Source organism: Filicampus tigris, chromosome 16 (assembly GCF_054856515.1).
Source record: "Filicampus tigris isolate MCC_2025a chromosome 16, RoL_Ftig_1.0, whole genome shotgun sequence".
Taxonomy (NCBI): domain Eukaryota; kingdom Metazoa; phylum Chordata; class Actinopteri; order Syngnathiformes; family Syngnathidae; genus Filicampus; species Filicampus tigris.
In genome coordinates, this window is record NC_141232.1 from 12613403 (window position 1) to 12626909 (window position 13507).

The 13507-nt window shown below is 43.5% G+C and overlaps 1 protein-coding gene across 1 annotated transcript in view; it reads left to right on the forward strand.

Annotated features, from left to right (window-relative positions):
- Positions 1–12171, forward strand: part of smg1 (SMG1 nonsense mediated mRNA decay associated PI3K related kinase) — a 32822-nt gene extending 20651 nt beyond the window's left edge. Inside the window, exons 41-64 of the mRNA XM_086055827.1 lie at positions 840–1069; positions 1200–1445; positions 1597–1735; positions 1885–1994; positions 2104–2322; positions 2431–2624; positions 2706–2878; positions 3203–3482; positions 3590–3862; positions 4008–4242; positions 4412–4623; positions 4731–4887; positions 5316–5505; positions 5619–5893; positions 6108–6317; positions 6495–6632; positions 6977–7129; positions 7229–7408; positions 7653–7880; positions 7989–8200; positions 8276–8376; positions 8630–8803; positions 9841–9947; positions 10929–12171. Coding sequence (XP_085911953.1) covers positions 840–1069; positions 1200–1445; positions 1597–1735; positions 1885–1994; positions 2104–2322; positions 2431–2624; positions 2706–2878; positions 3203–3482; positions 3590–3862; positions 4008–4242; positions 4412–4623; positions 4731–4887; positions 5316–5505; positions 5619–5893; positions 6108–6317; positions 6495–6632; positions 6977–7129; positions 7229–7408; positions 7653–7880; positions 7989–8200; positions 8276–8376; positions 8630–8803; positions 9841–9947; positions 10929–11006 — 4514 coding nt within the window. The 3' untranslated portion in view covers positions 11007–12171. The remainder of the gene's footprint in view (positions 1–839; positions 1070–1199; positions 1446–1596; positions 1736–1884; positions 1995–2103; positions 2323–2430; positions 2625–2705; positions 2879–3202; positions 3483–3589; positions 3863–4007; positions 4243–4411; positions 4624–4730; positions 4888–5315; positions 5506–5618; positions 5894–6107; positions 6318–6494; positions 6633–6976; positions 7130–7228; positions 7409–7652; positions 7881–7988; positions 8201–8275; positions 8377–8629; positions 8804–9840; positions 9948–10928) is intronic.
- Positions 12172–13507: the final 1336 nt, after the last annotated feature.

A 13507-nucleotide genomic window follows, 5' to 3' on the forward strand; every position in this document is an offset into this window, starting at 1 on the left:
CCTGGGCCTCTTTCCAGTGTGACGTGCCTGAAACACCTCACAAGATTATTTTTCACTGTCTCTCCTCCACTGGTTCTTATCAGGGTTGTCTAGTCCCTCTTGTTGTGCATTATTTACAGAGATGACTGTGGAAACATGTACAAAAATAGGCACATCATAAATTTTATTAATGACTCAGTGATTGTCAATCTAATCTATTATAATGAATCTTAGCATGTGGTGGATGATTTGTTTAATGGTGCACTGGTGTTCCTTTTATTAGTTACCCCAGAACAATGACCATGATCATTAATTTCAGGAAGAAATCATGCAGTATTTATAGTGAGTAGAAGCGCCTGCTATCTTAATAAAAGTTCCCCATCTTGGGGGAAAAAAAAATCACAAGCAACACAGCTACCAATAGCACACAAAATCTGTTATTGTGAATACGCAATTTAGTGCCTGCTATTTGAGATCTCAGATATTATTTAGGGCCTTTATTGACTCCATACTCGATCAGATTGAGATCACATCTTCTCTCTCCTCTTTGTTGCTTTTATTTTATGTTCTCAGTTTGTGTCTCAATAAATGCCCAAATGACATTCGATGAGTTCAGGTTTTCACAGGCAGCTTCTCAGGTTTTTATTTGAAGCTGAAAGCGATGGCGTTAAATTACTGTAGAGAGTAGACAAATATTCTTTATGCATAATCTTTTTAAAATAGAATGTATGCACTTCAAAACATACTGTATTCTAAAATGGATATATTACAGACTTGTGATTTCTTGTGTTACAAGGTCCTGCATTGACTAGTGTGTCAAATGATCATTTGTAACAAAGTGATGATGTCCTGCCTCTCAGGTCTCGAGGATTTACATTTGGATGAGCGCATCATGCAGTTCTTATCAATCGTAAACACAATGTTCACCAAAATCAACCAGCAAGAGCAGCCACGCTTCCATGCGCGCCATTATTCTGTCACACCCCTTGGAACACGATCGGGGCTGATCCAGTGGGTTGATGGAGCCACACCCCTCTTTGGCCTATACAAGCGCTGGCAGCAGAGGGAGGCTGTGCTGCAGGCTCAGAAGGTAACAGACTACATTGTTTTACTACAATTGTATGCTACGGAAATATTTCATGACTGCAACAAGCAGCATCAATATTTGAACACAATGTTGATTTTTTTTTTTTTTTTTTTTTTTTTTTTTTCTGACTCAGGCCCAAGACTCATTCCAGCAGCAGCCAGTGCCTCTTGTACCGCGCCCAAGTGAGCTGTATTACAGTCACATTGGCCCTGCCCTGAAAGCAGTTGGGCTCAGTCTGGACGTAACACGGCGAGATTGGCCCCTCAGTGTGATGAAGGAGGTGCTGAAAGAATTGATGGAGGCTACGCCTTCCAATTTACTGGCCAAGGAGTTGTGGTGTTCATGTACCACACCGAGTGAATGGTGGAGGGTCACTCAGGTAAACAACGTTGCCAGTTTTTAGAATATGTCTTTATAGTTTATCTTTATTCAATTAATGCATTGTGCAAAGCAATTGTTTATGGTTTTTATGTGATTTACATTCATTTTCTTTTCTTTTTTTTTTTTTCTTTTTTTTATTTTTTATATAGTCTTACGCCAGATCCACTGCTGTCATGTCGATGGTTGGATACATAATCGGCCTTGGTGACAGACACCTTGACAATGTGCTCATTGATATGACCACTGGAGAAGTTGTACACATTGATTACAATGTGTGTTTTGAAAAAGGTAATGACATAAAAGGATTTCAGCTCTTCAGATTGCGTTTGATGTCTTAGTGCAGTTGGAGGCAAATGTCCACTAGCAGTAAAATTAGCGGTTTACTTTGTACTTCCCTGGTTCAATAACTTTTAACATCATTGGTTTCCATCCTTTAGGAAAGAGTCTAAGAGTCCCAGAGAAGGTACCTTTCAGGATGACACACAATATTGAGAGTGCACTGGGCGTTACTGGAGTGGAGGGCATCTTCAGGCTTTCTTGTGAGCAGGTAAATGTCACATCTTCAAATGAGTAAGCTCACAGTAAATGTGTGCACATATAGTTAGAGTGCAGAACATGGCCAGTAAGCTGGTTCTGAGTAAGTTTTCCTCTTTTAGGTTATTCAGATGATGCGCCGAGGCAGAGAGACCCTCCTGACTTTGTTGGAGGCCTTTGTCTATGATCCCCTGGTGGATTGGACTGCTGGGGGGGAGGTGGGCTTTGCTGGTGCAGTGTATGGAGGAGGGGGCCAACAGGCTGACAGCAAACAGAGCAAGAGGGAGATGGAGAGAGAAATCACACGCTCGCTCTACTCCTCCAGAGTGGCTGAGATTAAGGTAAGGCCCAAGATTATAGAAATATGAAGATTATAAGACTCCATCGCAGGGCACGCGACTGTTCCATAAATGAAATGTGCTTGCTTTGACTATTTGCGCTTTGTGAAGGTCAACTGGTTTAAGAATCGTGACGAAATGCTGGCTGTCCTGCCACAAGTGGAAGAAGCTGTCGAAGAATACTTGGTCCTCCAGGATCTGCTCTGCCAAGGAGAGAAGCTACAGGCCAAGTTGCAGGAGGAGGTGGCCTTCCTGGAAGGGGCAGAGAATCATCCAGAGCATCGAATTGTCACTCTGGAGCAAAGGTGTGAATGACGCACAGTTTTTACAGATCTTTTAGATTCTCCATAGTAATGCCGCAACTGCTCGCCCTCCTCTTTTTGCAGATACTCTGAGCACACCCAGTTCCAATCGCGGCAGAGGACTGTGCAAGAGGCCATTCAGAGTAAGCTGGCTGACCTGGATCAATGGATTTCCCAGTACCAGGCGGCGTTTTCCAACCTTGAGACGACTCAGCTGGCTGCTCTGCTGCAGGACATCAGTACCCCCATAGATCTCGGTTAGAATAATCTTATGCACTATCCACGTATAGATTTTTCTACCATTTATCCTGTTCAAGACCACGGGTAAGCTGGAGCCTATACTCGATGACTTTTGAGTGTAAAGCGGGGGTAAACCCAGTACTTGTCAGCAAACCGCCATTTCTACTCACTTTTGCACCCATTGGCATTTAGAGTCTTCAATTCAACTACCATTCCTATTTTTGGAATGTGGGCGGAAGCCGTCGGATAGAACCAGAAAAAACGGAGAATATTCAAACTCCACCTGGAGTGGCCCAAGCCGATTATGAATGATTCTTTTTCTTAATTACGATCCTTCCCAGGTCCTCCCAGCTATGTGCCAGCTACAGCCTTCTTGCAGAATGCAGGCCAAGCCCATCTGATCAGCCAGTGTGAGAGCCTGGAGGCGGAGGTGAGCTCCTTGCTCCAGCAGCGCCGTGGGGCCCTTCGTATTTGCTTGGAGCAGCTGCACAGCTATGCAACAGTTGCTTTGCTCTACCCACGAAGCAACCTGTTGCGCCATCGAACCCACCAGTGGAAAGCCTGGTTGGAGGAAATGCTGAGAGCCATGACAGTTGAGCACTGCCAGCATATCTACAGACAGTAAGCTGAGCACATTCCGTCTAAACCTCTATTCCTTCAACAACTACGACACAGCATTGCGACAAACCTTCGCTTGACATCTGATGTCGTCTCTTTTCCCCGCACAGATACGAGCTGCTGTTTACCCCTCAGTCCAATCCAGCCTCCTGCCAGTACATGTCCAATGTGGAGTTGGCGCTGCAGCGCCAAGTGGCTGACACCAACGAGCGTGTGATGCATCAAGCTGAGCGACTGAAAGCTGAAGGCACAACTGCAGCAGCTTGTGAGGAGCAGCTGAAGGAAATTGAGCACTGCATCGGGGTCTTCCTGCGGGAAAATGGAGAGGCGGGCTCACTCAGCCTAGCTGGGATCATCACCTCTGCCCTCTGCTCACTCTGCAGGTTCAAATAGCTAATACAGACCTAACAAATCATTGAAAACATCCATTAGAATCAAGTTAATGACATACAAATTGCAAACGGCGATGTCGTTAATGTGTAGCTTCGCCAATAAAATGGAAGAATAATTGCAAATGTCGTTATTTAGGCGCAATCTGGTGATGGAGATTGCGGCAGCCAGTGCAGGAGAGCAGCTGGTAGACCTTATGTCCCGGGATGGAGCGTGGTTCTTAGAAGAGCTCTGCAGCATGATCGGAAATGTCAGTGCCTTGGCAACACTGTTGCAGCGCTGCCCCCTCCTGCCTAATGATCTGGAGCTCCCGTCACCCTCCGCCACCATTCAGGCCATTTATCTGGCCAATTCCGTGTATACCTGCTTGCAGGTAATGCTGTTACTGATTTGTTGGAGATTGCCCACAAACTAACCTGTGATATGTTCTCCGTTTGTAGGTGATCACACTATCATTTAAAAAAAAAAAAAAAAAAAAAAAAAAAGCAGATCATCACAATCTGCTCCTTGAAGACACTAAAACTTGCCCTATTTTAATGCAGGAATTGAACACCAACTTCCGTCAGATCATCTTTCCCGAGGCTCTGCGCTGCATGGTTAAAGGAGAGCCCACTCTGGAGTCCATGCTGGCAGAATTGGAGCAGCTAGTGGAGCAGAGCTCAGATGGTCTCGGCTTGCAAGGCTTGGTTGATAGTCTGTTGGCCACCACAGGGTTAGACCATGATGGACACAATCAATGTCTGGACATCACAAGGTGAACAGTGGTTATTTTGGAATTGGATTAGACACAACATGGGGTCACATATTGCAAATGATATATACTGCATGATTGGTTGTAATGAGTTGCGTTCATACACTTAGGATGTTGCGTGCCCAATACTCTGAGCTCATCCAGCCACGCTGCATGGATGGGACCGGTCAGGACTCACCAAAGATGTCTGCTGGTCAAATGCTCCTGGTGGCCTTTGATGGGATGTTCACCCAGTTGGAGACTGCCTTTGGACAGCTCACTGAAAAGGTTAAAAGCACACTGTAATAGGAATAGTCAACAGAAAGTATGTAACTTGCTGCATGGACAGTTTTTCAATTTTTAGGTCATTTGACTAACCATGACGCTCCACACACTTGCTGATTCTGTCTTCAATCATATTTGTTAACGCTAATCATAGTCACTTTTCAGTTCATTTAAAAATGCCCCAACTCTGGGTCTGAACAATTAATTGAATTCAAATAGACATTGCAATGCTGTAGAATGCAATTTTAAAATTAAATTGAATTGGATCGCAGTTGCAATGCTAAGGGGAAAAATTCACAATTAGATTTGGTGTTTTTCCAAAATCGTTTCGCCCTATTAAGTGCTTTCACCTAAATCCACGTATCTTTGGGGAAACAATCTTCAGCTTCTCTACTAATAACAACCCTTTTTTATCTGCTGCTTATCCTCAGCTGAGTTCACTAGAAGTGCCATCAGCGTGGAGGAAGGTGGATGTTCTGAGGGAAGCACGAGCTGCACAGCTCCACTTCTTTGACAGCCTGACTCAGCGGGAACTGATGGAAGAGGTTTTCTTCCTTAAGAGATTACAAACTATAAGAGATTTCTTCAGAATGTGCTCCTGCTTTGCTCAGACTCTATCTGGTGAGATTTTTGATCTGCTAAAGATTTGCACACGCATTAAGTCCGAAATATCCAGCCACTGACTGATCCTCTAATCACTGTTTTGTTTTAAATTGGTAAACCTGCATGTCAAGGGCCCCCTCCTGATGAGCTGTTGACCTCCAACGGACCAGTCAGTTTGGGGAAACCGTTGTACCGACAGCCTAATGCCACTGGCTCGACTGGGGCAATCATCAATGAGGAACAAATGACCCGCCCCATCAAGGCCTTTACAGCTGAATTTGTTGGACAAATGCTCATGGGTCTACCCAGCCAAGCTCTTGGGCTGGCCCTCTGCGGCACCATGTCTGCCCTTGGGCTGGATGTCGTTGCCCAGGTTGAGGCTAAAGATTTTGGTGCCGAAAGCAAGGTACAACCTTTAGTGCACACAACTTTGAATACAGCTCAATGCACCTTGTTTTTTTCCCCTCAACAAGTTCGCATCACCGATAAGTGTGATGTGAGTCGTTCGTTGCTGAATTGACATTGAATACAGTCACATTATCAGAGCATCCTGTCTTTACAGTATGACATCGACTATATTTGCAGTCAATACTCTTGTAAGAAACGTTTTGTTTTGGAAGGTGTCTTTGGACGAACTTTGTAAGAAAGCAGCAGAGCAGAGCCTGGCATCAGGCCGTGTCTCCCAACTGCTGCTAAACAGATCCACAGTGCTGGCCGCCTCTTACGACACAGCCTGGAAGAAGTTGGACCTGTTGCGAAGGTTGGATGGCAACCTGGATGCTGCAAAGGCAAGCCTGCAGAGGATTCAGCTGCATGTTGCCATGTTTCAGGTACTCACCCGAAATGCAGATACATTCAGATCCGTTTTTAACTTCTCATTGCTTGTACCGAGTAAATTTGCTAAGGACACAATCAACTTAATATTTGCCTTCATATACCGCTTGCAGAAATGCTGAAATTAGGAACCACAACTTTTGAAACCTTTTGTCTTTGTGTCTTTCCTCCAGTGGCAGCATGAGGACATCGTGGGGCCCAATAATCAAACACTCAGTGTCAACATTCCCCCTCGTTCCGTCATTCTCAGCAACATGAAGAAGAAGCTGTATAAGTTGAGTCAGGACGAAGGAGCCATTGTCGCAATTCAGGTGTGTGTCATGTCCATATTGACATGTTCTACCAGGCCTATCAATGATATTGCCTTAAACTCAGCCATTACTGATTTGAAGCCGAATTGGGCAGCACAATGGATAGAATTGCATTTTTTACATAAGCATTCAGAAAATCGCACTTTGAAAGTTGTCTGGTTTTTAGTTAGCTCTGCTGTGTTGAACAGAAATTAAAACTCATTCACTCCCAAAGACATATTTGTCTTTTCACAGTCCAGCCAGTCAATCGCAGGAACTTATTTACATTTTTTTCAAACATGGCCTGAAAATGTCTGGTACTGAATGAGTTTGATTTTCAATTTTATGATGCCTACTCAATTCAGGAGAAGCTTTCATCACTGGAGGCTAGCATTGAGCAGCGCCTTAAATGGGCTGGCGGTGCAAACCCAACACTGGCCCCAGTCCTTCAGGACTTTGAGATGACCATCAGGGAGAGACGTGCCACGGTGGCCAGAGAAAACCAGCGTGCAAGCCAGGTGACACATCATCCAGGGCCTGTTCATGAAACCTAATAACTGTTTGCGTTACCCAGTACTAGATGGAGTACTCATTTGAAATATACCTTTGCCTTGTAGGTCACTTTCTTGTGTTCCACCATCCTGAACTTCGAAGGCCTTCGCACCCGATCCGCGGAGGCACTCAACATGGATGCAGCCTTGTTTGAGCTGTTGAAACGCTGCCAGCAGACCTGTTCTTATGCTGCCCAGTTTAATAGCACAGTGTCTACACTGGAGCTCGAACTGTTGCAAAGACTGGTGGGTTTGACCGCTGATATAAGCGGGACATGATGACATTTAATTTTATTGCATTTAATGGCCTCTTACAAGGCTCTTTTTTAAAAAAAAATTTTTTTAAGTTGGTCATGTTTCTGTTTATGGTTATCATAATGTATCAGTCAATCTTACCTCTTAAGTGTAATCATAAACAAAAATTGTAGAAAGTGTCAGCATGTTACTCAATATTGATCTTGTTTTAAAGCCCTTTTTACGGTCACCACAGAGTCCGGTGCTGGACCTACCAATCGGCAGCTCCGACTGGCTGAGTTGTGCCCAGAGCCATCTAGAAGAGGAGCTTAGTACGGAGCAGAGGACGCAGGAGGAGCGCGAACAACAGCTGGAGTCCTGCGCGGAGACACAGCAACTCCTCGTTGACTCCATTAAAACCATTTTGTCCAGCCACAACCGCCAACTGGCTGATGTCAAACACCTCCTCAGAGCTATGGCTAAGGTACTGTCTGTTGATTTGCACCTGTGCCTTTGGCTTATGCTTTTTATACAGCATTTTGTTGTCAAGCACTCAGAGTTCCGTTGAAGTATCTGCCCGTCCCGTGTACAGGATGAGGAGGCAGCGTTGGCCGATGGCGAAGAGGTGGCATACGAGGGCAGCGTGCGCCATTTTTTGATGGAGTACAAGGCATGGCAGGACAACATCCAGGTGGTCTTATTCACCATCATTCAGGCCAGTGGGCAGCCACGGAATCAGGAGCAACTGGAATTGCTTGAAGAGATCCCCGCCACGGTGAAGGAGCTCCAGTCCCAGAGTCAGAGGTTGTCCCAAGTCTCATGCACACGAATGTGCTGTCATCAGTCAGGTGTTAACCCCCTGCATTTGCTTCACTATAGTGTGTATAACGGCCTGGTGAGCTTTGCCTCCCCACTGGTGACGGACAGAGAAAATGACTGCGCCAGTCCGGTGTCAGGAGCACAGACGAGCTTTGCAGCTGGTATGACTTTCAGGACTTCTCACAATACACAGGCATCATACACAGTGGATGAGTTTTTATTTATTTATTATTCAGTCCTAATAACATGTGATGGAGACTTGCTGATGTTGAGAAAGGTACATTCTCTGTCAAATTGAGGTGGTAGTTTTTCCGATTTTATGACCCTTGGGGCTGTTGCAATTTTCAGTTTTTACTCTGGAGACGAGAGGTGTTTCATTTTCATACTAAAAGCAGAATTTCTTTTGTGCTTAAGCTGTTCGTTGCAGTGGGTTGAAGACCCAGCCAGAATCCATGTCCCAGAATGCACGGAAGGCCCTCCCACGTAACCTGGGAACCCCCACCGACACCCCACCCAGCACACTGATGAACAGCAAAGGCCTCAACCCCAGCCCCAAGAGGGCTGTGCGAGATCCCAAAACAGGAAAAGGTATAAGCACTCTGTGCTCACAAAGCTTCCGTAATACCAAGGCAAAAATATCTACTTGATTTCTGTTTGGCATTAGGGAGTAATACGATTGCACAGTGGCACCTTGAGATACTTTAGTGAGTTCAATTAGTTTCATGACAACGCTCGTAACTCAAAACACTTTTTTCCATTAAAATGAATCAAAATGCTATGAGTCTGTTCCAGTCCCCACCAAAAGCAACAAAAAATGTCATGTGCACTTTAACTGATACACTGCCAGCTATTTTCTCCCACTCCAATGGAAAAATCTAAAACTCCATTCTTGGTAGGGAATTACTGACTTTGAGCAAACTTAAAAATACGTCGCTCGTTAATTAAATATATTTCAAAACAAAAACGTTTTCGTCACCCTGCATCAATTGAATGCTGCATCTTGTGGTATGCCCGTCTTGGCCACCTGAGGGCAGCATAGGACAGACAGACTGCAATACGGTTCATTGAGGTGTTTTGAATGCCACTTGAATCTCTCTGGATTCAGCAGCCAATCATTTTTCAGTGGGGCGCTTCCAGCCTTATACTCAGGTGGGATTCATAATGACACTTAGTATCAACTCCTCTCTGATCTCATCAGTACGGCACTAATATTTGTCATTCCATGCAGTAAAAGAACTACTACTTCTAAATAACTGTTTGACAGTATGGCCGTACAGTAATACTGAAATAAATACATTTAGAGTTAACCTCTAAAGCAAGTATTAAATTATCTGACGAATTAAAATGGACATTTTCGCTACTTATTATTATTATTATTAGATTAGTGTATAGTATGATTTACTTTTGTAAACGTAAAATGTAGGGTTTTTTTGTTAGATTTTTTTTTTAAACCCTCACTTTTTATTTTAAGAAAATCTTTTTTTTGCCCCCCGTTTTAGTTTATTTCGTTTGCTTTCGTTTAAAACTATAATAACCTTCGTACTGTAGTGGAAGTGACTGCAATGACTTGCATTTCTAAATTTTCAGATGCTCTTCCTGCAATTAACCCCCTTCTTTGCCTGCAGCTGTCCAGGAGAGGAACTCGTATGCTGTCAGTGTGTGGAAGAGAGTGAAAGCCAAGCTGGAAGGCAGAGACATCGATCCGAACCGGAGGATGAGTGTCACTGAACAGGTTAGGCTTAGAAATGCACTCTATATTCTTGCAGTCAGACTGTTGTTAATAAAACGGCATTCATCATCTTAGATGTATCTGGAATGCAAGCTTGCTTTTGTTAAGAGATGATTGTCACAAATAGTACTTTCACACTAGCATCAATTAGTCCAGTGGTTCTCAAACGTTTTACACAAAGTACGACCGAAAAAAATACTGAGCTCTCCAAGTTCCGCCATCGTGACCAGCGTTCAAATTAGACTTTAAGTGATCAGGGTTCTTGGGATCGATCACCGGTTCGATCAGAAGATGGACTTATATATCTCAACAACTTGTATAGTTACTCTGTAGTTACTCCATATTCGACCCCTGCCATAGCGAAAATACATTAGAAAAAATAGGGTTGGGCGATATTTTATTTATTTAAAAAAAACAAAAAAACTTTTTGGTGTGTATGTTTCCCCTCCCCTCTCTCTGAATATTTTTAAAATGAAATCATTTTTTGATGTTGGTTTTTGTGGGTTTTTTTTAAAGGCTTTTTTGGGGCGGGGGGGGGGCCAATTTTTCCAATGCATTTCATTGGTCGTCACTTAAGTCGATATTTAACATATTTAAAATGGCATTTTTGTCATACTTTTGTTTAAGAAGTGCTTGGTCCTATGTGGCCCCTTGAGCAGCACTGCTGAAAAGTTGTGGCCTCATCTTAAGTTGCCCATCCCTTGATATAACAAATACCACTGCCACATTTGGCCTTCAGATGGCTCTGAAACCATTTTTAACAACCAAATGGAATATTAACAAGGAAGATTCCGCCTAAAGCGGCCGAATCTAAAATCAGAGTTGTCTTTTATACTGCAAAAAGTGATTGCCTAAAAATCTGTAATGTAGGGCGCAGAAAACTATGAACCATAATACATGGTTGGAGAGTGTCACTGTAGTTGGAAGAAGTTGTGACATTTGAAGAACTCCAAATGAAAGCAGTGTCCGCCCGTTTGCTTACAGGTGGACTTTGTCATCAAGGACGCCACAAACATGGACAACCTAGCCCAGCTCTATGAGGGCTGGACCGCCTGGGTGTGAACACGGCACCAGCGTCATTCACGTCTTTGGTCCAGTGAAGGCTTGGTGATCCGAGTGGGTCTCGGGTGTCGGAACAGCAGCACCAGGCCACACTGCGAGGAGGAAATGGAAAGCGGAAGCTTAGCCCGCCCTCCCAACCTCCTGGGCACCCATACCGGGCTAGCCACCCCGTAGCACCGCTGCCTCCACACTCCGCAAACATGGGCGATCGGGCCAACGCAACGCTTAGTGGGTCTGCCGCCCCACCTCATTTTCTGGGGCCCGACCAGGTAAAGCTGCGCCGGATCGGGGGAGGGGCGGGAAGGAGGGCACACGCCTCCTCACCCTCACCTGCGAGATACCTTCCCCCCCTCACCTTTGCAGCCCACTATGAAGTTGTACCCCAGACATCACTGCGTCCTGTTGAGCTCGTCAAACTCCGCCTGAGTTCAGGGTGAAGCAGGGAAGTGAGCCGTTTCCCTCCGAAGCTCACCGCCATCACGCTGCGGCTGGGACTTCCCCGGAGGGGGACGGGCCCGGAAGCTCATCAATGGCTTGTTTGCATAGCTGCCCCCGTTCTCTTGAAACTCCGCCTCAACGGGTATGTGATATTGATGGCCTGTGGGCCAGTTGGGCCAGAATGAAAAGAATGAAGGTTCCTCAGGATTCTTTTGAAGACTGAAATGAGAGAGGAAAAGAGAATCAAACTGTACTTTGATTGATCAAACCGTCATCAGACTTGACCAAATAAAAGATTCGGATCGATTTGCTCGTCGGAATGCTTCTTGGGTGCTCTTCGTGTGTCAAGCTGAAGCAGCGAAGCACAAGTGACACTGCTGAGACGAGAACTAAAAGGTCTATTCATTTAGAGGAGGCACAATCGCCATCAAATATTTCTTCTGTGTGCATCTTTATTAGTATGTGTTGTGCTCTGTAACAATTTGAACCTTCTTTACAAATAACTAAGTGTAGACTGTGGCTGCCTTTTTTGACTATTCTATGTAGAAGCTCTTGCGTTCCTTATTAGTAGCCGCTCCTAAGCCCGAATGCTTGTATTTTATTCATCTCTGACTTTCTAGTTTTACATTTTTAGTGGGAGATATGATGCTTTTTGGTGATGGTGAAAATGTTTTCTTAAAGCTTTTACTCAATTTGTTTGACTCGAAAATAAACATTGAATTCGTAAGTGTCATGTTGTAGATAATGCAGATAAATTAACGTAACCACTGAGCATAAACATATTTGAAAAGTGAACAGAAACACTAGAGTAAACTTTCTTTGTTTTCCAATTTCAACAACACAAGTACAAAAAGTACGTAATTGAAACAAAGTGCTGCAGTTTATACATTCAATCAAATCAGTCACTGATGTGGTTTGAGGAACTTGTTTTAAAGTACAACAATTAATCCACTGACAACTAATCCATTATAAGATTAATCAACTACTATTATTTTGATCATTGATGATTAGTCATTTACTTAAAATTGTCAGAATTTTAGTCTGTAAGCAGTAAATATTCTCTGAATTCTGTAGTCCTCCATGAAAGCAGACTGATTTCACTGAACAATTTTTTAATCAGAGTTTCAAGTAAACTTAGATGGTAAATTTTTTGTGCTGATCCTGAATCTGCCCTGGTTTTGTTTTGTTTTTTAAGAACATCAGGTTTTCATAGATCTAATGTGAATTAAGTGTTAGGTGAGGCAACGGGTGTTTTTTTCTTCTTCTTCAGAAATAGCTACAAATTACAATCACTTATGTGCAAGCTTTGATAGGTCAAATTTAAAAACCAAAAATTAAAATCTCAAACCCGACGCTATAAACAAACAAAAAGAGTAAAAACATGTTTTAGATCGTCAAAAATGCATTTAGAGACACAAAGTCATCTCTGAATATTTGCTGTTGACCATTATCTAAGTCATGGCGAGTTTAATCAAAAAAGGACATTAGCAATCATCTGCTTTTCCTTTGGAAATAAACATTTTGCCTTATTTCTGACTTTTAAGGAACAAATGAGTAACTGGAAGAAAATCAATTTGTGAGATTTCAGCACTGTCACTGTGAAATGTGTTGTTTTTTAATAAAGAGATGGAAATTAATTGTTCTTTGTATCAGACTAATTCATAAATTCGATTACAGTTATAAGTGATTAATATAATCGTTAATTGCAGCCCTAATCTCAGGTATTTGAAGAATCATACAGTATAGATCGATAGATATGTATATTTATACTGTATACGTATATATGTATATATATGTATGTATCTGTTCGATTATTGGTTATTTTCTATCCCGTCTCTCATGTTCAAGCCTAATGCATTCACAGATGCCATCTGAGGGGTTTCTTTTTAAAACAGCCTCTCCTGTGTTTGAAAGCAAAGAGGTCCACGTTCCTCTTTCAATGTCTCAAATACAGACCCGTACTCTTCTGTGGAGCGCCGCGGGGAGTGTGAGGCTGAACCCTCACGGTGGACAATCAGCCCCTTTGTGATGCCCACTACTTGCAGTGTGGCTTTACCCAGGCA